General features: G+C 34.2%; 1 protein-coding gene across 1 annotated transcript in view; it reads left to right on the top strand.

Moving 5' to 3' along the window:
- anos1 (anosmin 1) overlaps positions 1–20383 on the top strand; it is a 47547-nt gene extending 27164 nt beyond the window's left edge. Inside the window, exons 5-14 of the mRNA XM_026271058.1 lie at positions 2427–2611; positions 3282–3411; positions 9036–9241; positions 10847–10991; positions 11425–11565; positions 14657–14745; positions 15551–15722; positions 16800–17014; positions 18727–18853; positions 19956–20383. Coding sequence (XP_026126843.1) covers positions 2427–2611; positions 3282–3411; positions 9036–9241; positions 10847–10991; positions 11425–11565; positions 14657–14745; positions 15551–15722; positions 16800–17014; positions 18727–18853; positions 19956–20020 — 1475 coding nt within the window. The 3' untranslated portion in view covers positions 20021–20383. The remainder of the gene's footprint in view (positions 1–2426; positions 2612–3281; positions 3412–9035; positions 9242–10846; positions 10992–11424; positions 11566–14656; positions 14746–15550; positions 15723–16799; positions 17015–18726; positions 18854–19955) is intronic.
- Positions 20384–26840: the final 6457 nt, after the last annotated feature.

The following is a 26840-nucleotide window of genomic DNA, read 5'->3' as shown; positions in this document are numbered from 1 at the left end:
GATGCTTTTCAGTTTACTATGTCAAGTGATTGAAATGTTTAGTAACTGATCGCACATCAATTTGGGTTGAGAAATGAGTCCTGAAATATAATTTAAAATCAATATTGTGTTAAATGAGAAAAACTTTGAATAGACATTACAAAAAGGAGTTTTATAAAGAAATATTTTGATTCAGCAAATCACACAGATCATGTTTTAATGAATGAGTCATTGAATCATCAATTTAACCAATTCATTCAAACGGCTGATTTGTTCAGAAATAAAGCAAGTGATTGTCTTTATGAATGAATAACTGAATCATTGGCTCACTTGATTCATTCAAACAGCTGGATTGTTCAGAAACAAAGCAAGTGATTGTCTTTATGAATGAATCACTGAAGCTTTGGCTCACTTGATTCATTCAAACAGCTGGATTGTTCAGAAACAAAGCAAGTGATTGTCTTTATGAATGAATCACTGAATCTTTGGCTCACTTGATTCATTCAAACAGCTGGATTGTTCAGAAACAAAGCAAGTGATTGTCTTTATGAATGAATCACTGAATCTTTGGCTCACTTGATTCATTCAAACAGCTGGATTGTTCAGAAACAAAGCAAGTGATTGTCTTTATGAACGAGTCTCTGAATCATTAGCTCACTTGATTTATTCGAACAGCTGGATTGTTCAGAAACAAAGCAAGTGATTGTCTTTATGAATGAATCACTGAATCTTTGGCTCACTTGATTCATTCAAACAGCTGGATTGTTCAGAAACAAAGCAAATGATTGTCTTTATGAATGAATCACTGAATCTTTGGCTCACTTGATTCATTCAAACAGCTGGATTGTTCAGAAACAAAGCAAGTGATTGTCTTTATGAACGAGTCTCTGAATCATTAGCTCACTTGATTTATTCGAACAGCTGATTCATTCAGAAACAAAGCTAGTTACTGTCTTTATGAACGAGTCTCTGAATTGTTGGCACACTTGATTTGTTTAAATAGCTAATTTGTTCAGAGACAAAGCAAGTGTTTGTCTTTATGAATGAATCACTGAATCATTGGCTTACTTGATTGTTCTAAACAGCTGATTCACTCAGAAACAAAGCAAGTTGCATTCTTTATGAACGAGTCTCTGAATCATTGGCTCTCTTAATGTGTTCAAATGGCTGATTTATTCTGAAATTAAGCAACTGACTGTCTTATGAACAAGCCACTTACTCATTTACTGACTTGATTCATTCAAATGTGTTTGTATCATACAACAACTGTGGGTTTATTTGTTTTCAACTCTTTTTGTTTGTGAAATTGAGCAAAAACAGACAAAAAAATGACATCTGAAGTAATATGATATAAATAAAAGCCCCACATCTTGAGCGCTGTTCTCCGATGGAAGTGCATCGGTCAGCAGTGAGGTCGCTCTGATTTCCGGAGACCATTGTGTGGAAAGCATTGGACATCTTTGGGTCCTTCACGTCGCTCCTCAATCAGCGGTGCTCCATCACAGCTGTAACGAATCGAGGAAAGACACGGAGCAGAACATTTTCTCCCTTCCTCCCCCCCGAAGCTTTGTACTTAATAAATCTTTAATTTATTGCATATGGAAGAATTTGAGATGTCTTTGAGGGTTAAATGGAAGTCACTGCCATGTGGAGCAGATGGAGGTTTGCTGTAGCTTCAGTGAGAGCATCACAGGAGTTACTTAACATAGTTATTTTTTTAACTATTGCACATTCATTCAAACAATGTGAAAATGTATTTTTTAGTCTTAACCAGCAAATTAAAAGAACATACAAATTAAAGATTGGATTTTCTTTCTTTTTTTATTATAAAAATTTTATCATTTTGTAATTATTTTTTTCTTCACAGAATATCTTATTTATTCGATCAGTGTTATCATTAATATAGTTTTTATTAATATTTTGAATTATTTAATTTTTATTTAATTTTTATATTAATATTTTATTTAAATTTTCATGAAAGTTTTGGTAATTTGGTTCTATTTTCAAATTTAAAATTTTTGTAATTTTGTTGTGTTTTATTTTATTTAAAGTTTTAATTAGCCGTATTTTCCATTTTAAATTTAGTTAAATGTTTTAATTTTTTTTTTCTGTTTTCTGTAAATTTTTATTAAATTGAACTTTTTTTGTGTGTTAGTTACTGTATTTTTATTTCAGTTAATGTTTCTTTTATTTCAAGTAATGAACATGTTTCTTATGATTTTAGTTTTAGTTAACGATAATAACCCTATATTAGCTATTCCAACGAAACACAAATAAAAAACTAAAAACTAAAATACAAATAAAAAAAGTTGTTTTTATTGAAATTTGAGTACATTTTTAAAGAACAAGAAACACGTTTAAAGTCTATTTATTGTGCAGATTTCAGTGCTAGTGTTGGGTATTTTGAGGTGATGTTTCGTGTAATTAAAGCCCCTCTGTCGTCTCAGGATCTCCTCTGAAGCCACGGAAGGAGCTGTTGTTTGTGGAGCATGCGTCAGGACTGCTGGAGATTCGCTGGTCTTCCCGATTTAACGTCTCTGTGGAGCCGGTGCTTTACGTGCTGCAGCGCCGCTGGAACCTGGGCATCCATCCCAGCGAAGACGACGCTACGCCGTGGCAGGACATCGCACAGGTTAGCGGAAATCATGACACTCTTGCTGAAGAAAACAATAGAAACTAATATTTGGGTTAATTTAAGATCGTATTATTTAGTGATTTAGTAATCCAGCTGGGAGTTAAAAGGCAATTAACATCAAATACACAAATAAAATCAAGTCCTGTCAATTTATGTTCTTATTCAGTAGCTGTTTTTCCCTCAACAGTTAATCACGTTACAATAGTTAAGTCAGAAAACTTTTTTTTTTTTTTTGAAAACTTTACTGCAAAAATATTTTTCTTACTTAGTAATTTAGTTTTGGCAAAATGCCTTAAGATATTCAGACTCATTTGAGTTCATAATTAAGTTCATATGCATCAATTTGTATATTTTAAATAATTCAAATAATTAATAATAAATAATTAAATTCAATTTTAATTAAAATCAGTTTTAAAGAAAAATTTATAATTTTTTTAATTGTATTGTTGGCTATTGCTACAAATATACCTGTGCTACTTAGGACTCCGAGTCACAAATACTGAGTTAGAAAATAATTTTTTGCTGTTGAAGCAAGTTAAAATAAATAGATGCTCAGATGTCTCTCCAGTCCTTCATGTTTTAAAATAGACCAAATTCCAGGCTCATATTCAAAGCCCCCTGTACGTGACCCTGTGACCCCTTGACCTCTGCCCCCTCTGCCCCCCAGGTTGCTGTAGAGCGTGCGCTGCTGAGCGATGTGCGGCCGAGCAGGTGGTATCAGTTCCGTGTGGCAGCGGTGAACGTTCACGGCACGCGTGGCTTCACGGCTCCCAGCAAACACTTCCGCTCCTCCAGAGGTGAGTCCAGAGCTTCACCACACACAACATGCAGCCTGATTTACTCCCTCTATCACTTTTGTCTACTATCTAATAGGGATGCACGATACTGAATTTTTGCCGATATCCGATATGCCGATATTTTTCAACTCATTCCTGCCGATAGCCGATAACGATATATTTTATTTTGTTTGAAAACAACACCAAGTCTCTCCTGTGTGGAAATTAGAAACACATCTTAAATCTTAAAAAATCCGATTTTTTTTTAAATATATATATACATACAGTACAGACCAAAAGTTTGGACACACCTTCTCATTCAAAGATCTTTCTTTATTTTCATGACTATGAAAATTGTAGATTCACACTGAAGGCATCAAAACTATGAATTAACACATGTGAATTAATTATATGTGGAATTATATACATAACAAAAAAGTGTGAAACAACTGAAAATGTAATATTCTAGGTTCTTCAAAGTAGCCACCTTTTGCTTTGATTACTGCTTTGCACACTCTTGGCATTCTCTTGATGAGCTTCAAGAGGTAGTCACCTGAAATGGTCTTCAACAGTCTTGAAGGAGTTCCCCGAGAGATGTTTAGCACTTGTTGGCCCTTTTGCCTTCTGTCTGAGGTCCAGCTCACCCCTAAACCATCTGGATTGGGTTCAGGTCCGGTGACTGTGGAGGCCAGGTCATCTGGCGCAGCACCCCATCACTCTCCTTCTTGGTCAAATAGCCCTTACACAGCCTGGAGGTGTGTTTGGGGTCATTGTCCTGTTGAAAAATTAATAAATGGTCCAACTAAACGCAAACCGGATGGAATAGCATGCCGCTGCAAGATGCTGTGGTAGCCATGTTGGTTCAGTATGCCTTCAATTTTGAATAAATCCCTACAGTGTCACCAGCAAAGCACCCCCACACCATCACACCTCCTCCTCCATGCTTCACGGTGGGAACCAGGCATGTAGGGTCCATCCATTCACCTTTTCTGCGTCGCACAAAGACACGGTGGTTGGAACCAAAGATCTCAAATTTGGACTCATCAGACCAAGCACAGATTTCCACTGGTCTAATGTCCATTCCTTGTGTTCTTTAGCCCAAACAAGTCTCTTCTGCTTGTTGCCTTTCTTTAGCAGTGGTTTCCTAGCAGATATTCTACCATGAAGGCCTGATTCACACAGTCTCCTCTTAGCAGTTGTTCTAGAGATGTGTCTGCTGCTAGAACTCTGTGTGCCATTGACCTGGTCTCTAATCTGAGCTGATGTTAACCTGTGATTTCTGAGGCTGGTGACTCGGATGAACTTATCCTCCGCAGCAGAGGTGACTCTTGGTCTTCTTTCCTGGGGCGGTCCGCATGTGAGCCAGTTTCTTTGTAGTGCTTGATGGTTTTTGTGACTACACTTGGGGACACTTTCAAAGTTTTCCCAAGTTTTCGGACTGACTGACCTTCATTTCTTAAAGTAATGATGGCCACTTGTTTTTCAAAGCAAAAGGTGGCTACGTTGAAGAACCTACAATATGACATTTTCAGTTGTTTCACACTTTTTTGTAACGTATATAATTCCACATGTGTTAATTCATAGTTTTGATGCCTTTAGTGTGACTCTACAATTTTCATAGTCACGAAAATAAAGAAAACTCTTTGAACGAGAAGGTGTGTCCAAACTTTTGGTCTGTACTGTATAAATGTGTTTGTGTGTCATGGTCGTGATTTTTTTTTTTATTCATGTAATCTATAGTTTCTGATCTTTACATCAAAACATACTCATGATTTTATGACATTGATACGGCTTTATTTCAGAACACAACTTTCTAAGTGATACACGTGGGCCAACAGCGCCCCCTATGCAAATAAAAAGCCTTACCAGACCATTAGGTATGATAATATCGTGCATCCCTGCCATTTAAGATGCTTCTTCTTCTGAGACTAATTTTGGACTGTACCTCCTCCCAGAGTTTTCACGCTACAGACACCAAATATGGCACAGACCTTCAGACTGGTCTGACTCGGGTTGCTATGTATTTTCTGACTGATCAGACTAACGGTTTTCCTTAAACGCAAGCTCAAATTTACGAAAAGTCCCATAGACTTTCATTGAGGGTATCAAAACTTTTGTACTGTAAGACTTACAGATGGTTTAAACCGGCAAAGCTTAAAGACTATCATAGGACAACATGTTAGCAAGGTGCTAATAAAGCTAAAACATCCCAACAACATGCTAATCACGCTAGCAATATATTATTCATGCTAAAACATGCTAGCAACATGCTATTCGTGTTAAAATCATGCTAGCAACATGCAACTCATTATATTTATTTGTATACATTTATTGTAATTACATAAAATTATTTTCAAAAGCTTTTATTTATTTGTTATAACATGTATAACTTAATATTTTAACTAATTGTAAAAGCTGAATAATCAAAGTCTACGGATGATTAGTCAATGAATCATTCTAATAATCATTAGATTAATCATAATCGATTAGCTGGTAGCCATTGACTGCCATAGTTTGGATATCCACATTCATAAAAAATATCTTGTTTTGTGTTCAACAGAAGAAAGAAAGAAAGGGTTGGAACGACTTGAGGTTGAGTAAATAATGAAAGAATTTCTGTTTTGGGGTGAACCTACGCCTACGTCTTTAACGAAAACTAGATATGCCTAAGAGAAATGAAACCTTCATCTGGGTCAAAGAAAAGTCTATATCTAAACTGACTCACATTGTTTTCTTTTTATATCTAATTTTAACTTGTTAAATGTGCTGTAGACTATTTTCTGCAAAGTTCTCCCACATGCTGGGAGTTCAGTTGTGTTACAGAAACAGATGTGCTTTCTCATCACACTCGTTTCTCTGATATCTGCTATCTGTGCTGTTCCAGGAAAATATGTTTACATCAGCTTTATATGTGTCATGAAACGAGTCTCAGCACCAGCTGCTAAATATCAGAGACCAGACAATCTATCTCATATAAAATACTACTATATATACATGTTCAATATCACATGAGTGCAAATGTGAAACTCCTCTTATACAGTTTAGTAAGAAGTTAATATTTTGATATTTTAGACACAATGTTGACTGTTTTGCTCAATTTTGCCAACAAAATATAACGACAAAGCATAACTGTTCATCTCTGAGCAACCCACAGCAGTATTTCATTTCTTAATCCACGTTTGGAACGAATTGGGTGCACCATTTGGTGCGTTGAACAATTGGCCATGGTCATGTTGGCTTTGAAGTGGTGCTGCAAAATGTAGAAATGTATAGAAATGTCACCGCTTTAATGCATGCATAAAAAAGCAGTTAAATGTAAATAGTTTTTTTTGTTTGTTTCATAATCTATAACACAGTCTACAAAGTAATGGAAAAGTGGAAAAATTTAAACACTAAATAGCATTAAAGATGAACTCAAGATTAGTTCTCTCCTCTCTTGTGCCGTGTATAATACATCTTAAGTTCATTCTTGTAAATGTTTTGTTTGTAAATTGCAGTTTTGTGACTTTCCGCCCACTAATTGTGGCTTTATTTCTCATATGTCAGTGTAATTTCTTGTTATTTGGACTGTCATGAGAGGCTGCTTATTCACAGGATCAAAATCCAGTCTTGTTTATTCCAACCAAAATCACTTCAGGACCGTAATTATGACTTAAACTCATACGAGCAGCTGTGTAACGTCTATAGTTAGTGATCTTTTATGATGTATTTGCTCGTTTTTATTCAGTCAGCAAGCTCTATAGAATTAATGAGTATGTCAGTGCAGTTATTCATATCACATTTGGTCAGATCACCTGATTTGCAGAGAATTTCTTTGATTATTTATGTCCTGCGTGAGCATCTGGTCTTCAGACGGGCCTCAATAACAGGAACCGACTGCCTCTAGATTGGCCCATTTTCCCATTAAAGTCCCATTTTCTTAACTCCACTTCCTCTACACAGATGACATCATTTCCCTTAGATGTGGACAGCGCCACCGTCACATTCACATGTGCTCAGGGATCGCAAGAAAACTCACTACATCATGTGTTTTTATTTATTTGTAACTTTAGTTTATACTGAGCCTGATCCAGCAGGTGACTGCTTCAAATGTACTGAAAAAAACCTGTAAAATTTAAATAAAATAAAATATAAAATAGTCAAAAAATTTCATTATCACAAAGAGAAAAATATATAATAATAAAAAAAATAATAATTAAAACAATTGTTTTTAACTATTTTTAATTATTTTAATTATACAATTTAACAATTTAATCACTGTTAAATTGTTTCAATTCTTGTGTAGTGTTGTTGTTTTTGTCCATTAAAATAACTACACATCATTATTGTTAATTGAAATTAAGCTGAAATAGATAAATAAAATAGAATTATTAGATAAAAAAACTTAAACATACATTTTTTTAATTATACATATTACCCAAACAAAAACTGAAATAACAAATAAAGCTAATTAAATTTAAACTAAATTTAATTCATTTAATTAAAACAAAAGCTAATAAAATAACTAAAGCACTTAGTATCATTGAGATATTATAGTATTTTTATAATATTATAGTATATTATATTAATATATTTTTATAATTTCTGTATATATTATGTATTTGATTTTATATATTTTATAGTTTTAGTAAAATTGTTGTCGATTTTTTTTTTGCCTTTTTATAAATATCTGTATGTTTATATAGTTTCTATTTTTCCTTTAAATTTTTATTTTAGTTTGAGTTATTTCAGTGCATATTTAATCTAAATGAAAATAAGAAATGTTGCTTTGGCAACTAGCTGAAATGAAATAAATTATAAAGGTTTATTTTATTTTACTTTCCGTGCAACAAAAATATTATTTATGCTTCTAATTTAAGTTAACAACGATAGCTTTGAAAATTACTAAAATAATAGAAAATTATTAATAAAAATTATAACTGAAAATATAAATGTAATATGAAAGCTAATACTATAGAATATAAATAATACTCTGTTATTTAATATTATATAATTAAAGGTACAGGTTGTAGGAGCTGCCACTAGAGTGCACTACCAAAACAATAACAATCGCGTGGTTTGATGACGCTAAGGAGGAGCTGGAATGATGGGATTTGTTGTCTTCTACCCAACCGCTGATGGCATCAATCAGATGGAACGATAAATCATGGATTTAACGCAAGTTCAAAGATTTGCGCGAGTAGATTATGTACAAAGTCAATGCAAAGACGCGATCAGACTATGGATCAGACACATCCTCCCGTGGGTCCCCACGTTTGGCGTGTATGCCCCATAATACTAATCTTGTTGATCGTTATAATAGCATACGTTTTCTGTAAAGATACGAATCAAAACAACTCACCTGTCGAGTAAAACACAAGAGATCGGCATCTCTTTCTAGTTGAAGTTTGTTGCGAAGCTACTTCCGCATTTGTCCACGACACTGTTGTTATTGTTGACATAAATATTGTAAGAGTGCACTTCTGGGTTTGACTATCATTATTATTGTTGTATTCTATGTTTGTTGACATAAAAAGGTTTTTGTAAACCTGTGTTACTTTATATTTCTGTACATTTGAATGAATATCTGACCACTGTTTTCTGTTTAATGAATGTGAATCTAGAGATCAGCTGTGTCAGACTCGTGTGTTGTTCTCTGTGTTCAGACCCGTCTCCTCCTCCAGCTCCGTCTGGACTGAGTGTGTCTAACATCACAGAGGGACCTGACGGTCTGCTGACGGCCCGGATCAGCTGGACTCTCCTCACAGAGCCTGACCTCCCCGTCCATCACTACAAGATCTACTGGAGCTGGACCATCCCGGGGAAATCTCTCGCCCCGTCCCGGAGGAAGAGGAGGAAGACCAGCGACGGGGTGAGAGCTGCTTCCACCAAACACTGAGAGAAACATCATCACACTGCAGACCTTTCATTAGGTTCTTTCATTAGAGTTTATTTACAAGATCATGCATTCACACGAGCACTCAGACGTCAACGATTAACCCTTTACTGTTCCTGGAACCAAATTTAATATTTATATCTAGTGGCTACATGGCAAATGCTGCAAAAGATATAAAAAAAAATACTACAAGTTGTTATTAATTAATTAAAATTTTTAGCCACTGTGTATATAATAGTTACATCTCACACTACATTCATTGAAATAATATAACAATATTTTTAGTATTCATTTTATTTTATTTTTTTGTAAATGTTATATTTCCAATTAATTTCATTTATAGCTACCAAGTATCACACTAGTGTGCAATTTAAATCATTTTTGTATATGTTATTTATATCTAGGGGCTACTTTACATTAAATACATGCATATATTATACATAATATATATAAATATATATATAAAACAAAATCTGAATTTTGAGAAAATCATCTTTAAAGTTGTTCAAATGAAGTTCTTAGCAATGCATATTACTAATCAAAAATTAAGTTTTGATATATTTACGGTTGAAAATTATGGAACATGATCTTTACTTAATATCCTAATGATTTTTGGCATAAAAGAAAAATGTATAATTTTGACCCATACTATGTATTGTTGTCTATTGCTACAAATATACCCCAGAGACCTAAGACGTCCAGTGTCACATTTATAAGAGCATTTTCGGACATACTTACTTTTATTAAGTTTTGCATTTGCACATATATTTAGAAGTTATCAAACACTACTTTATTATGGCTGATTTGATGATTGTTTGCTCCAAAAATGGCTGTGCATTTTCACATTTCTTATTAATGGTGGTTATTTTAACCGCAGAGACCACAAGTGTTTTTCAGACCTTTTCTAATCATGTCCACAATTTAGCGAGTTCATATAGCAAGTGTCAAGAAAGTCACCAAGTTTCACTAAAGTATGAAATGTAAAGAAATGAAAAGCAGCATGTTTGGGTGTGATGTGTCGAAGGCCGGCGGTGGGCTCCAGATCTGATGACATGCTGAAGTGCTGCTGCTCCTGAAGCTCCTGTAGACCGATGCAAACCCCGCAGTGACTGTGTTCATAACGCCGACACTCGATCGCTCTGTTGACACGCAGCTCCTCAGGGTTCGGTTAGTGACCCGCTGCTGCAGGAATGCCCAAACTAACCCAGCTCACGCTGCGGGACGAATGATCAGCTGAGAAGCACTCGTCGTGTCCACATGTGTTCCTCATATACGGCCCGTGTTTGTTTGAGTTCAGCGGTCAGTCTGAGTCCAGAACCAGCAGCACATCACCAGCCTCTCACAGCAGACTCAGACCGAGAAAACCAAAGCAATCTAATGAGATCACAACAAATTCACAATTTTCTGAATGTATGTATATGTAATGTAATAAATCAAATTCATAGCAGTAAATTCCCATGTATTAAATGCACATGATCTTTGGGAATAAACTGGTATTTGCACAGAAGGAGAGCGATCTGTTGAGTGTGAGACAGTGATGTAGTGATGTAGTCTAGTGTCTGGTCTCTTCTGTGGTTTCAGGCCAGAAGCTGGGTGGATCTGGACGGTCTTCAGGTCAACAGCAGCTACAGCGTGCAGGTCCAGGCCGTCTCTTACTGGGGTCAGATCCGACTGAAGAGCAGCAAAGCCTCCGTCCAGTTCAGCACACACCTGCACAACCAGACAAGTGCGGCCCGCCTCTCTTACAACAGACTCCATCCACTGTTACTTTCTAATTACTGAGGAAATCACTAGTGCATTCTGAGTGAATAGTGTTTCAGTGTACAGTACTTGCTTGGAAGTTTGAAAACATGATTTTTAAATATTTTTATTCTGCTCATAAAGGCATTTATGTGATAAAAATGGAATATTTTTATAATGTAAAATAACTATCTTCTGTGTGAAAGCTATACTTAAATATATATTTAAAGCTATAATAATATTTCACAATTTTACAGTATTTTTGATCAAATAAATGCAGCCTTGGTTGAGTGGAAGAGACTTTTGAAAAAAACTGAGGCGGGAACACATCATTTAGAACTGGACTAAACACTAGGAGTGTGACCCAGCGTTGTGTCTCTGGGCGTTTCTGATGTGTGTGTGTGTGTGTGTGTGTTCAGAGGCTGTATCTAAGCCGAGGAGACTGGACACTGATCTGGGTTTGGTGTCGATGAAGAGAGCCGCTGGAGCTCTGGAGGTCGGCACACCGTATTACCAGGACACACAGCTACAGGTCCGCATCTACTGGAAGAAGAGAGGAGGTACCACACACACACACACACACACACACACTTCCTGTGATTCATTCTTTTCTGTGAAATCAGTCCAAACATGTCAGTCACTCACTCAGTGGACAGAGCAACTCTGAGTGAGTGACTGAGCAACTCAGTCTTTCAGAATCACTTTTAGTTTCAGAGTAATTATGCTGACTGATTATTTTCTGATTTTTATAATACATACTGTAGATGTATATCAGTGTAAGTTCAATACCTTCATTAGTTAACAGCCTTTAACCCTCAAAGACCGAATCTGAATGATTTAAAATGTTAAAATGAGATTCTCCTCGTTTCGGAGATAACCTATATTTTCTCATTTGGATATTCAGAGGTACCGTAGTGTACGTGATTACATCATCACATTCTGACAACACTGATTCGTCAGAAGAAACCAATGCATTTCGTTCCTCTGAGCCAAACAGAAACGATTGTTGATGCTTAGTTCTGTTGCACTCTGAATATTACGCACTCATTTTGTGTATAACTTGCTTGGGGATTGGTATATGTAAACAATATTTTATTTGGAAGTGTATAACACCCAGATACAACTTTCAAAAGAAAAATATCCAAACTTTAGGAGTTTCTTTTTGAGTACACAGTAAAAAACACCAAATTGTTGGTTGTGTTTTTCTTAAAATTCTGTAATTTCATTCAATCTTAGAGAAAACAAGAAGAAAATTGAGCCTTTAAATGAGTCTGGAGCTGCTGATAGTGATTCTCTGTCACAGTCTGAGCTGTTCATGTGACTCAGATCCTGCTCAGCACTTTCACTTCTGCTTCAGCCAGAAATCACACACTCACACTCAAGATATCCCAGCTAGAGATATTAATCAGCTTGTTGGTGGATTTCTTTTTTTAATTTTTTTTTAGAAACTGGTTGATTAATTAGTTACAGCCAGGACATGACAACATTTTTAGAATAATTGAACTACAATAATTGTATTTATTTCAAATTTGTAATTGGTTTTTAAAAAATACTTTATGATCAGCAAGATGCAGGATGACAAAAAATACATTTTATTGAACAAATTAAAAAAATATGTATTTTAATTGCTTTATTAAATGTATCTTTAAAATGTAATTAAGTCTAATTTTGAAAAAAAAAAACTAGCTGATAAAACAGCAAGATGCACAATCACGAATATCTTGAACATTTCATAGTGCAAACTATCTTGACTAGAAAAAAAAACTTGAAATATTGAAGCACAAAATTAGAATAACTTAATGTATTATTAATTCATTTAATTTTGCATTTTTATTAATTTAGTTTAATTTAGAAAGATGACTAGTTGATAAAGCAGTGAGATGCAGGGAGAAAAATTATTTATAACATTCCAATTTTTTTTGGATGATTTTATTTAATATTTTGTTAATTTTCTCATATGGTGTTATTTAGGAAAAAATATGGATAAAATAGTGAGATGCATGGTGACAGAATATCTTCAGATTTTTATAGCACTAACAAGAAAAGTATTTATTATAATATTTGTATGTATTTTTTTAGAAAAAAAACCACATTTTTTAATTACTAGTTGATGAAACTTTTTTTTTTTTTTTACTACAAAATTAAATGTAAGTTCTTTGTTTTTCTTACTTTTAATTTAGTCTAGAAAATTATTAGATAAAATGTTAAGATGCAGGATAACAAAAATGTCTTTAGTTTTATATCACAACTAGAAAATGTTGAGTAACTCAGTGGATGTTTGCTCTGAATACAGCATGCACAGGAGCATTTTTCAGCATTCTTGTTTATTTTACTCTGTAGTTTTCTTCATCTCCAGCAGCGATTCCTTTTTTCTGCTTCCAGAAATGTTTCAGGTCTTCTCCTTCAAAGGCTCTTTTATCTGGCCGACCGCAGTCGAGTCCCTCTGAAGGGCCGGAGCATACTCTATTATTAATCTGAAATGTATCGTTTGACATCCAAACGGCTCAGTTTGATGAATAATAAACGGGAGGCGTTGCATAAACACTGCTGATTAGCGCAGCGAGCCTCTACTGTTCTGTAATCTCAGCGCAGGAGGAAACCGTTCACTTTAATGTATTTTTCCAAGAGACGCACAGGTACTTCATGATAATAAACACGGGATAGAGCCAGAGGAATAATTCAGACAGAAATTAAAATTTCATGCAGCTCGAATGTTGAAATGATTTGAATGCACTTTTTTCATGCACATTTTCCATATATTTAATTTCGTCTAATTTAGAAAAATGACTAGTTGATAAAAAAGTAAGAAGCAGGATGACAAATAGACAAATATCTTGAACTTTTTGTATTGTAAGCAATTATATTTAGTCTAATTTAGGAAATTATTCGTTGATAAAACGAGGTGCAGGATGATAACAATATCTAAAAACTACATTATATTTATTATTTATAGATAAATTATTATTATTATTTATAATTTAATGTATTGTAATCTCTAGTCTAATTTAGAAAAATAAGAATAATTCATATATATATATATATACATTGAATCATTTTTTAGCATACGCTTTGTATATATATATATATATGAAAAATAATTTTGAACATTCCAAAATTTTGGATTGATTTTATTTGATATTTCATTAATTTTCTAATTTATGAAGTGGTGTTATTTAGAAAAAAAAATAATAATAATGGATAAAATAGTGAGATGCACGATGACAGAATATCTTGAGATTTTTATAGCACTAACAAGAAAATTATTTCTTATTATATATATATATATATATATATATATATATATATATATTTTTTTTTAATAAAATTTTACAAATATCTTAACCCTTTATATATATATATATATATATATATATATATATATATATATATATATATATATATAGTATTTTATATCAATATCATACAAAATGAAACTGTTTAAAACAATATGAAAAATAAGTTATGTCAAAAGTAATCTAAAAGTAATCATAAAGTAGTCTAAATATGTTACCTAAACTGTGTAATGTATTGGTGCGCTACTGACTACAGTTTTTGTCTTGTAATTTGGGATCAAAAGTTGAAAGTAATCTACTGTAAAATAGTTGTTGTACAGTAAAAGATGTTAAAGTAGTGTTGGTGTTTGTGGTGCAGATGCGGCAGTGAACCGCTATCACGTTCAGTGGACGCCGGAGTACTGCAGTCACAACCGAAGCGGAGCGCCGCAGAAATCTCTGACTCAGGTTTGTGTGCTAGTGTTCATTTCTCTTCATTACTGCAGCTGATTAGCGTGTGTTGTTTCAGATGATGTGCTCAGAATGTGCTCCAGTGCCTAAGAAAACACAGGCATTAAAATCACATTTCCAGGAAGCGGGAGTGAATTCATCAAGCCCCCAGAGCGGCCCCAGCGGAGCCTTAACCTGCGGCCCCGAGCCGCGCGCTAACCGCTAGCTGCTAGCTGCTAGGAAACACGCATTCGCTTTCTGATCCATGACTGAAAAACTACATTTTTACCTTCTCCTGAGATAGAGGGGTCATTGTTTGCTTGTTAAATGTCAGTGATGAGTGTTGGGGCTTTCACTTATATCTGTTATGCAAGAGTAAATTAATGTCACAAAGTAAATTCATATTTTTTTAAAGCTAAACCACTACAAAGAACATTACAAATGATGACACAAGACTGACATCACACACTATGTACTGATGCATCATCCTTCATATAACATATGATGTTTGCATACGATCATACCAGTGTGCATATCATGTCACTTATGCAAATATGGTCTCAAATACAGAGTTTTGATTGGCTGCTGTGTGTGTTTTCACATTAATGTACACAAACACAGTCACATTTTATATGAAGAATTTTGGCCCTATCCACCTTCCATATTATTAGAAGTTGCTGTGTTTTGATGTGATTGCTAACTAGAACACGTTAGCATCATACATGAGACGTTTGCATGAACAAACACTGTTTTCTTCAGAAGAGTACAGTCGTACTTGTCTTCTTCCAGAGGTCACTCTGATGAACGTGTTTCTCTTTTGCAGGAGAACTTCATCAATCTCCCCGGTCTGCTGTTCTCCTGTAAGTACAGGGTCACCGTTCACACGCTCAGCGCTAAACGTCGCTCTAAAGACGAGAGCGTCAGCTTCCTGACCCCGTCCTGCGCGACTCTCCAGAGCAAGAGCACCAAACCCATCGCCTGTCCCGGAGACACACGTGAGCACACACACACTCATCACTCTTTAGGATCTGCCTTCATTCAGCTTGGAATATGACATTTGAAGGATTAAAGTGAGGGAAATAAATAAGTTTTTTTATTTTTATTTTTGTTACTGTATTATAATGAATAAATGATGAATTTATATAGCACTTTATTGCTGTACACCCAAAAATCTGTTTTGTATTTTATAAATTATTTCATTTTATTTTAATTGGTGATTTAATAATTTTGTTGTTTTTCATTAGATTTTAAAAAAAATGTCTAATAGTTTATTGCATTTTTTTGTGTGTGTGTGTTTTTGTAATATTTTTTTAAATATATTTTTAATGTTTTTTGTTTAATGTTAATTTTTATTTCAGTTTTAGATTTAGTAGTTTTAGTATTTCAACTAAACTTAGAAATGTTGCATTAGCAACTAACTAAAATATTTATTGATAATATGACTGATGGGTTTTTATATAAAAATGTAAATTAATTAGATAATTTCTGATAAGATTAATAGACTAATTCCATTAGTTTAAAGTTTTTGTTTTCACCTTTTAAAATCTAATTATTATTATGTTTTTTCTTCATTAAAATTTTTTTAATGAACTTTTTTATATATTTAATTTCCCTTTTAATAATAAGAAAAAAATAATTAATTTTGTTGCATATTTTCACCATTGTTAGTTTTTTAGTTTTTTGTTAATATACCTATTTTTCGTTTTTATTTAAACTTGAATCTAGTTGTTTTAAGTACACTCAACTTAAATCAAATGAAATTGGGAAATGTTGCTATGGCAGCTGACTGAAGCAAACTAAGTTGTTTATATTTTATTTCAAGCCTGCAAAAGTTTTCAAAATGTGTTTAGTCTCAGTTATCAATAACAACCCTGGTAATAAGTGCTTAAAATGAAACCATTTAATTCAGTGATTAGTTCCCGTATTTTTCATAATATTTATATGTTTTTGTCATTATGCAGTATATTTATTAAAATGACATGACACCTCATTCCTTCAGTCTGATGGGCTCCTGAAGTGTTAGTGTGTAGTTTGTGTGCTCTCCTGATATATATCTGATGTTTTTCTCTCAGCGCCGCCGAAGGTTTTAGTGAAGCCTGAGAATCTGACGGCGTCCTTCAGCTTCGGCGACGGTAATGTGACGGCTCGTTTCTTCTGGAGCGTGTCACGAGCGCAGCCGCTTCGCCCCGTCACGGGCTTCCAGGTCACATGGGCGGAGGTCTCCAGCGCGAGCCGCCCCAACAGTCTTCCCAACAGCATCATCTCCCAGTCTCAGATCCTGCCACCTGTGAGTCGTCTCCACACACGCTCTTCTCTCATGAAAGCTGCATAAATTACACTTACATTACGTGCTCTTGGCCACGCTTTCTCAGTGGAGCACCTCTCATGGAAACTCAGTAACATATTCCAGTCCAAGAGTGTAAAATATGATACACAATCATCTTGTGTGCATAACGCCAGCGCTGGCTGATGAATGGAGCGCTGCATGAGGCACAGAGACTGCTCCTTCAGTCACCATCTGCATGCTTTCTGGATGAAGTCATGTTGAGAGAGATATCAAATCTTCACAATGTTTTAGTATGGTTTGGTTGCCAATAAAAATATAACTTAACATGATATTAAGTAATGATAAAATGCATAAATAAAATAAGATTTTTTTTATTTCTGTATATATATATATATATATATATATATATATATATATATACACAGAAATAAAAAAATATATATTTTATTTATGCATTTTATCATAACTTAATATATATATGTAACTACTATATAATAAAAAAATATACATATAAATATTATATGTAATTATTTATATTAATTCATATAAAAAATTACAATAAAAATCTATATACTACATAAATTAAAATACAACATAGAAACCTATAATTTATATAGAATTATTTATATATATTTATTCATTAATATAGTATAATATTTGTTTATTTTTATATATATACAATAATTTACATGGTATTACAGTTATATCAATAAAATATTTAAATGGAATTTCTCAATAATCTGAATATATATAGTATATTATATATTAAATAAAAAAAATCAATACATTTTATTATCACTTATATATTTATACAATTCATATTATTTATATTAATTAATTAATATATTATAATATACATTAATTTAAAAAATAATTGACGTTAATATGTAATAATAATTATTTATATTGTTACAATTATTTATATTTAAATGGAATGAATATGTATATAAATGACATTATATATGAAACAATAAGAACATAACATTTAATATATAATACAGTTATAATAATTTAAAAGCATTTCATATTTAAGCTTTAAATATTACAGTCGATATATATGTGAAAAATATTGAGATATCATTTCCAGCTACATCAGCCGATCCTAATGGGGAGGTTTATGTGGAAGTAAATGATTTATTAGTGTTCATATGGTAGTTATTAGTATGTTCGGAGTGATTGAGAGGCGTTTTGAGCTCGTTCTTCATCTGACATCAGCGCCGTCTCCATCAATAACACTGGCTGCTCTCCTGCAAGAACAAACAGTTCAGCTTTAATCGACTCAATCAGATTGAAATACATCAAATCCAATCGCATCCAGCTCTCATCCGCATGATTCCTCAGATCTTTTGTGAAGGCCGGTTCGAGGCACGCCATCATTATCAGATTGGACTCGTGTGTGAATGATGTGGAATATGTGATGTTTATGGATGATTTCATTCTTCATAACGAGGAAATCTGAAGGATTTCCAATGAGCTCATGACAAACACCAAGGCGCTGGACGTCGCTTCATGCCAAAACATGTTGGAAAAGCATAATCAGGAATAATCTGATCTGAATGATCTCAAAGGAGAAAATCCAGTGGATTATACAGAAATTACAACATAGTCATTTCATATATAAATCATTTCTGTTGCATGAAAAGTGGCTGTATTATGAAGGATCTGATGACGATTCGGTCTAAAAGCTGTGTGTATTGTGCTTTGTTTTTCAGGATCGTAACTTTCTGGTGGTGCACAACCTCCGGCCGGCCACTTTCTACAGGTTAGAGGTTCAGGTGATAACCTCGGCGGGAGAAGGACCTGTGACAAAGAAGATCTTCCAGACGCCGCTACAGCAAAGTAAGAAAACACGATTCTGGAGATTAAAGGGATACTCCATCCCAAAATGAAAATGTTGTCATTAATCATTTACCCCCATGTTGTTCCAAACCCGTGAAAGCTTTGTTCGTCTTCTGAACATTATTTAAGATATTTCGGATGAAAGCCAGGAGGCTTGAGACTGTCCCATAGTAATTAACACTGTAAAGGTCCAGGAAAGCATTGTCAGAATAGGGTGGATATTCTCCAAAATGTTGCTACAGTGATGTGTAGAGACAGAGAGGAGACAAATTGTTGAATAAAGTCCTTATTTTTGTTTTATCCGTGTACAAAAAGTATTGTTGTTTCTTCATAACGTTACGGTTGAAGCACTGATGGCAGATGGACTATTCTGATGATGCTTTTCATACTTTTCTGGACTTCTGGACAGTGTATTTTCATTGACAGTCACAAGCCTCCCGGTTTTCATCCCAAATATCTTAAATTGTGTTCCGAAGATGAACTAAGTGATTAATGACAACATATTCATTTTGGGGTCGAGTATCCCTTTAAAGTGATGACGTGAAACCATGAGTGGAACACAGTTTTTCTCCTGTGGAACTGGTTATTTTGACCAGAAAATCAGAAAAGACCAGTTGTTGACTTTCTTATGCTCTTAAAAATAAAGCTTCTTCATTGGCGTTTGGTTCTATGAAGAACCTTTAAAACCCATTCTGACCATTACAATTTCCTTCACACTAAGAAAATAATTGGAACTGTTTTTTTATTTTTTATTTGCTTTGGCAAAATGTTTTTTCTATTCCATTGTTATGAATTTTTTTTTATAACTGTGTCTTTTATAACATTTTAAACATTTTAAACCAAACCACCTATTTTTATTACCGTATTTTCCGGACTATAAGTTGCACTTTTTTTCATAGTTTGGCTGGTCCTGTGACTTATAGTCAGGTGTGAATTATTTATCAAAATTAATTTGACATGAACCAAAAGAAATGAACCAAGAGAAAACATTACCATCTACAGCCAAGAGAGGGCGCTCTATGCTGTTTTATTTCTCAATAAAATAACACGTTTCGTATGGATTCTTCACAGTGATGTTTACATTTGTTATTGTTCTTTACAGAAGCTCATCTTCTTCATCATCATCATCAGCAGCAGCATCAGAAGTCTTCAGCTGAGAAACACTGAAATGATCAGAAGACGCAACACAGCGTGCAGCTAATCGCAGCTTTCGACAGACGCGAAACCACAGATATTCAACGCCTCACCCTCGTTCTCTACTCACGCTCTGCGGGTTTCATTGCAACAACCTGGAACTCTCGAGCAACAGCAGTGTTTTATGTGTGAATTTACACCATTTCAGAAAGTTAATGTCAACGGCTGAAGTAAATCTTGGCAATTTAGTCATACTACAGTCATAAGTTTACACCCCACTTTCAGAATCTGCAAAATGTTAATTGCTTTACCAAAATTAGAGGGATCATACAAAACGCATGTTATTGTTTATTTATTACTGCCCTGAATAAGATATTTCACATAAAAGATGTTTACATGCAGTGTTAATTTTGACACGAAATTTTAATTTAGTTTTAGTCTTAGTCTTTTGACTATAATTCTTTTTAGTTTTAGTCGAGTTTTAGTCATCTGATTTGTTTTAATTTTAGTCTTATTTTAGTCGACTAAAATTGCTTGGTATTTTAGTCGACTAAAATTGCTTGGTATTTTAGTCGACTAAAATAAGACTAAAATCAATAACAGATTTACTAGACAATTTTTTACAGCTGGTATAGGAAAAAAACTTAACCAAAATATATAAAACACAAATTCAACTTTATTTCAACACAACTGTGTCTTTATTTCGATTCAAAAGCTTTTATGCAGCAACAAACACTGTCATGATAATGTAAACAATAACTAGCTGCCAATTGACCATCAATAAAAGAAAAATAAAGTTAGGTCCAGGACCTTAAAGCTTACAGCTGAGCTGAACAATAAGTGCATACATTTAAAGTAAATATTTAATAAGTTGGCAGCTAGGTGGATAAAAAAAGTAACAAGATTTTATAAGGTATTCATTTGTCTAGCAATATTGTATGTTTTAAATACTACAATATTGCTAGATTTGTATGTATAATGATAGGATGTGAACATTCATGTTTCACATGACTAATATAGAAATATTTGTGATATTGTCAACAAGTAGAACATTATAAAATATACTAAACATTAGTATTAATCAAATGTATTTATCATGATATTACGTATTAGTATTGTGCTCTCATCTAATTTGAAGAAGGGGCTATTTTACAGTACTTTTCAGTTCGTAATATTTAATGCTACAACATCTATGCACTGCGGTTTTCCAGTTTTGCTTAGCTCAATAAACAAAAGAACATCGTTGTGAAATTACATTTGAGAAAATGTCCGGGTGGCTCGTCTGTAAATGTCTTTTCAAATTGGTGGTGTTCTTGCCACGAATGAGCGCTCCGCGTGCTTTACACTTCGTTTTGTTTTGTTCATCGTCAAACGTGAAGTGAGCTGTGGACATTTTGTCGCTCTTTTAGACATCACCTCTTCGAATGCCGACTTCCCGGGAGCTCATTTAAAAACTGAAAACCTTCGCTTCACGTCTCAATAAGTCAGGCTCTGATTGGTTCTCTTCTCTCATGCAGTCTGTTCTGTTTTGCCGGTTCTTTTGTTCATTCCTCGCATCTCTCCCGTCTGCTGATTTGATTTTTGTCACAGTCTATTTTCGTCTCGTCCTTTATTCGTTGACGATAATGTAAATCAATTTAGTCATAGTTTTAGTCTCCATCAGTGCCTTCTTTTTTAGTTTTCGTTTCGTTTTCGTCCGCAAAAATATATTCGTGACGAAAATAATGACGAAAATATTTAGTCAACGAAATTAACACTGTTTACATGTAGTCCTCCACAGAAAATAATTGTTGAATCTTGATCTTTAAATTCAAAAAGTTTTCACCCCCCAGCTCTTAATGCATGGTTTTTCCTCTTAAGATCATACAGTCATTGATGGAAAGGGTTCATAGGGTTTTTCTGAAGAACAGCAGACAGTTTAACAGTTCAGATTAAACAAGGGACTCAGTATTAAGAATCAAGGGGGTGAAAACTTTTGAACGGGTCTTTTTTTGTCTCTTCAGTGGACTATATGTAAACATCTTTTATGTGAGATATCGTATTCAAGGCAGTACTAAATAAACAATGACATGCATTTTGGTAAAATAACTAACATTTAGCAGATTCTGAATGGGGAATGTAAACTGTTGACCTCAACCGTATATGAAATCTAGGTACATTTTAATGGAAGAATGGGAGATTGTGGAGAAACTACAGTGTATCAGTTTGATATCAAAGAACATTCAGCATTAACAGAGCAAAGGCTGAGCCGATGATGCATGTCAAACCTTCACTTATTCAGTCATTATTTGCTCGCTTTCATGTCATCGCAAAATCATGTGCTGTTTATTTGTGAAGAATCTTAATGCGGCTCTTTTCCATTTAGCATTTCCCAAAAGCATCATAAGCCTAACTAGATTGCAGAAATCATTGGTGCCAATGTTTTTTGACGATCAACTAAGTCTTATGATGCTTTTGGGAAATGCTTAGCTCATAACTCTAAACAACATGAGTGTGATTAAATAATTTCATTTTTGGTTGAACTCTTCCTTTGATTGGTCGTAAACGATCCGTCCAATTGTTGCATCTTATTAATATGTTAGCAATATTTCATTAAAGATTAACAGAGTGTTTTGTTTATTAATGACTACATACGCGTTTTATGATGAAGTGAAAAGGTTAAACTGTTTATGTTCTTGGCTGTAGAGATAATTGTTGTGGCAGTCAGTGAATGTTGATGTTGATATTTATTTATGTGTGTATTGCAACGCTTCATTCGTATGTGTGTGTGTGCGTGTGTGTTTTTGTGTTTCCCCATGTATTAGAAAGGCATTGTTTTTTAAAGACAACTTCTTGTAAAGACATAATGTAAAAAAGTGAATTGTACATATAGTCATATGTTCCGTTATTTCCTGGATAGAACCTGTACATACTTTTAAATAATAAAGTAATCCCTCTACTCCTTCATCTGTAGTCCTGTGTTTATGGAAAACATCTGCGGTGATGAACCTCACATCTGTGAGAAAGAAAGAAAATTGTTCTGTTGAACACTATAAAAGCAATCAATCAACATCATTTCAAAAGTATATGAAATACTTGCATGTAATTTGACTGTTAACCCATTATAAAACATGAACATGTTGAGAAATTATTGAAATATTAACTTCTCTGAGTGAGACACTTCATTGGATGTTATTATTCAGGTAAGTTTGATTTACTTCCTTGTCAAGATTCAAGTAGCGATAAGAGAAACAAATCTTTTCAAAGCTTTGAATCATTTGAACCAAATGCTTGACATAATGATTTATTGTTGATAAGTGTTCACTGGTGATAACTGGTAATAATAAGCCCAAACCTTACTATACAAATGTCAATAAATATGTTTACCAATGTACAAAACAGACATTTCAAAACTGTTATGACATAACAAAAATATACATGAAATCTTGTCTGATGTACTCTATGTTACTAGTTTGGAAATGTGACTTGAGCAACTAACGTTTTCAAAGCTTTGAATCAATTGATCTTTCACAGGGTTTGATTGACAGGCGATCTGACCAATTATAGCCGAATCTGATATTTTGTCCACGAATCAGAAAAGAGGGTGGACTTAAACTTGAAAAATGGTGTGTATTGAATTTTCGTAGTTGAAACAACATACTTCTGATGCTCATTCATGTTTATTTCATGCTATAACTAGTAAAGAGGAAGAGATGATCAGTTCAGATGTATTTTTCACGTGAGAGCTCCATGGCTTGTAGGACGCTGTGTAAATGCAAACCAAGACTCAGGCCAAAGCATGCATGAAAACTGCTTTTAAAAACTTAAAGATTAATATATTAAAAGCTACACGAAGCAGTGCTTCTAAAGCCCCATCACTAGTTTGAAAATAAATAATTCGCAGAGGTTTCAAAGCTTTCCAATGCAGTGTTTTCAGGCAGTGCTTTACAAGGCAGTGCTTCATTGTGACAGTCTGAAGGCTGTGGGAGTCTTGAACACCAGTGTTGTGTTTTTCCTTTCTGTAAATGCTGGCAGCTCTTTTTACATTAGAAACAAGCCTGAAGTCCAGTTATTTCAGTCCATTATCCAGTGACCCTCTGTCCCTGCTCTCTTCATCCATCAGTGATGTTCTTTCACTATGTTTATGTACAGGTCTATTATGTCACAATTGATTAGTTCCTGACTGTCGATGTGAGTTAATCCTCTTGAGCTCAGCTCTGGTTTCTTTCTCTCAGAGTCTAAACCAGAACCTTCTATTCAGTGCTGCTTTCCAACAAATGCCATGCTGCTCGTCTGAAACCTTCGAAATGTCTAAAAAGCAACAAAGGACAGTGACAATCAACAGTGTTCTGTGGATTCTAATTTAAATGCAAGCATGTTGTGATGCACCGGTTGAGATTCCTCTTGTGTTTTTTGATCTTGGAGGTTTTGAGGACTGACAGTGTCTCACGTGTCTCGTTTTTCTCCTCTGAAGTGGTTCTGGAGATTAACGCAGTACTCAGCTGCTCTCATGCAACCTTCACTGCACTTTTCATCTCCAGACATGTTTATTTATATTCTGTGCTGTGCTGGTTAATTCTTGCTTACATAAAGATTATTAATCTGTGTTTCAGTTTGGTTTTAGTTTGTTTTATTTACATTTGTAGTGTTTTGCATTTTGATGGTGGTTTTGTTTTGATATTTTGTTCTATTTGATTTATTTCTGAGTTTTTGTTTTGTTTTGTTTGTGCTTTCATGTTGTTGTGTTTTTTATTCTATCCTTCAAATACTTTATGCATCCCACAGTGTCCCTTTCTGATATTTTCAAACAAATATTTACAATTTGAATGTTCACACATGCACTTTAAATTGGCTCATTTGAATTTTGGTCTCTTGTTTTTGATCCCATCTTCCCAATACTTCTTGATTTTACAATGTTCCTTTTTAATCATTTTAAACCATCTAAATCAAGTTTAACCTTTGAAATGTTTACATGGGTGTTGATGTGCCTACAATCTTAAAAATAAAGGTTTTGTTGCATGTTTTGTTCTGCTTTATTTATTTGGGAATATTTAAATATTTAGTGTTTTGAATTTAGAATTTAGTTTTCTTTTGTCTTGTTTTGTTTGTGACCCAATCATTTCAGTACTTCTGCATCCCTTTTTAATAATTTGGAACCATATAAACCAACTTAAAATGTTTTCATTTTCTATATTGGAACTTCTTCAAAAGTCAAACAGTAAATGATCGGTTGACGTTCGTCAGGCGGAACAATGATCTTATCATCCATCAAAACTTCTCATTGAACAAAATGTTCTTTATATCAGAAAAAAAGTTTCTTCTGACTATTAAAATGTTAGTCACACTTACTAAACATTTTTTTTAACTGTTCACAGAAAGGTTCTTTGGGAAACCAAGAATGACTCTTCTGTGGCATGTGTAGAAGTCTGTTGCCAAATCGGACCGTTTTCCATCTTGTCCCTTTTCTCTTTTATTAGATATCTGGTTCTGGCAGGAGACCCCGTGACCTTGCTCAGGGCTCTGGGGTGTTTCTGGTTAGACTCTACAGAGGGAAACTCGACTAACGCACATGAAAGACTGATTCTGCCAAGCCGCTAGGATGTTTCGTCTCTGTGTAATGAAGAACAGAGAGCACATGTGCCATGCAAGAAGCCCACTGCGTTTCAGAGCTCAAGCACTGATGTGGAGGTAGATACACCAACACCAATTAACACAAGACAAGTGATTAGAGTAAAACATGTCATAGATATCGTCAGACTTTCCCAGCTGACTACATTTAAAATTGCAATATTTTTTTAGTTTTCTGTATACGTTTTCTGTTTAAATGTGCAAATTAGTGTTTGGTGATGCATAACTTATTAGAGTTAAAGGTTTTTACTGAGGGATATTGGATTACTCTTTTTATCACTGCATAAATCAGAAAATATTGTCAATAGCCAGTAATTAATCAATTTGCACCATGTTTTTAGGACTAAAATCTTATATAAATCAGTGTGAATGGAATATGAACAGAACCCTAAGTAAAAACCTTCAGAAGACAGAGAAGAATGAACCTGTAAAATCTGGTGTATCTAGGTTCTGCAGAAGTGGAGAAACAAACTGATTTTGAGAAAAAATGCATAGCAATTGAAATCTACAGACGCAAATAAAGGGCAACAATAAAACCAGGCAAATTAAATATGAACAAACCCCTTAGTAAATATCTTCAGAATGTGGACGAGAGCAAATCTGTACATTTTCGTACTTGTAAGTGCTGGTATTGCTAGATCTCAGTGCTGCGTTTGACACTGTTGATCATAACATACTACTAGAGAGACTGGAAAACTGGGTCGGGCTTTCTGGGATGGTACTCGTATGGTTCAGGTCATACTTAGAAGGGAGAGGCTATTATGTCAGTCTAGGAGAGCATAAGTCTAAGTGGATGTCCATGACATGCGGAGTCCCACAAGGCTCGATTCTAACACCGCTCTTGTTTAGCCTGTATATGCTCCCACTAAGTCAAATAATGCGAAAGAACCAAATTGCCTATCACAGCTATGCTGATGATACCCAGATTTACCTAGCCTTGTCTCCAAATGACTACAGCTCCATTGACTCCCTCTGCCAATGCATTTATGAAATTAATAGTTCGATGTGCCAGAACTTTCTTCAGTTAAACAAGGAAAAAACTGAAGTCATTGCATTTGGAAACAAAGATGAAGTGTTCAAGGTGAATGCATACCTTGACTCTAGGGGTCAAACAACTAAAAATCAAGTCAGGAATCTTGGTGTGATTCTGGAGACAGACCTTAGTTTCAGTAGTCATGTCAAAGCAGTAACTAAATCAGCATACTATCATTTAAAAAACATTGCAAGAATTAGATGTTTTGTTTCC

This window comes from Carassius auratus, chromosome 9, assembly GCF_003368295.1.
Source record: "Carassius auratus strain Wakin chromosome 9, ASM336829v1, whole genome shotgun sequence".
NCBI classification, from domain to species: domain Eukaryota; kingdom Metazoa; phylum Chordata; class Actinopteri; order Cypriniformes; family Cyprinidae; genus Carassius; species Carassius auratus.
Note: the sequence above shows the minus strand (reverse complement) of the source record. Positions and strands in the feature narration are given on the sequence as shown.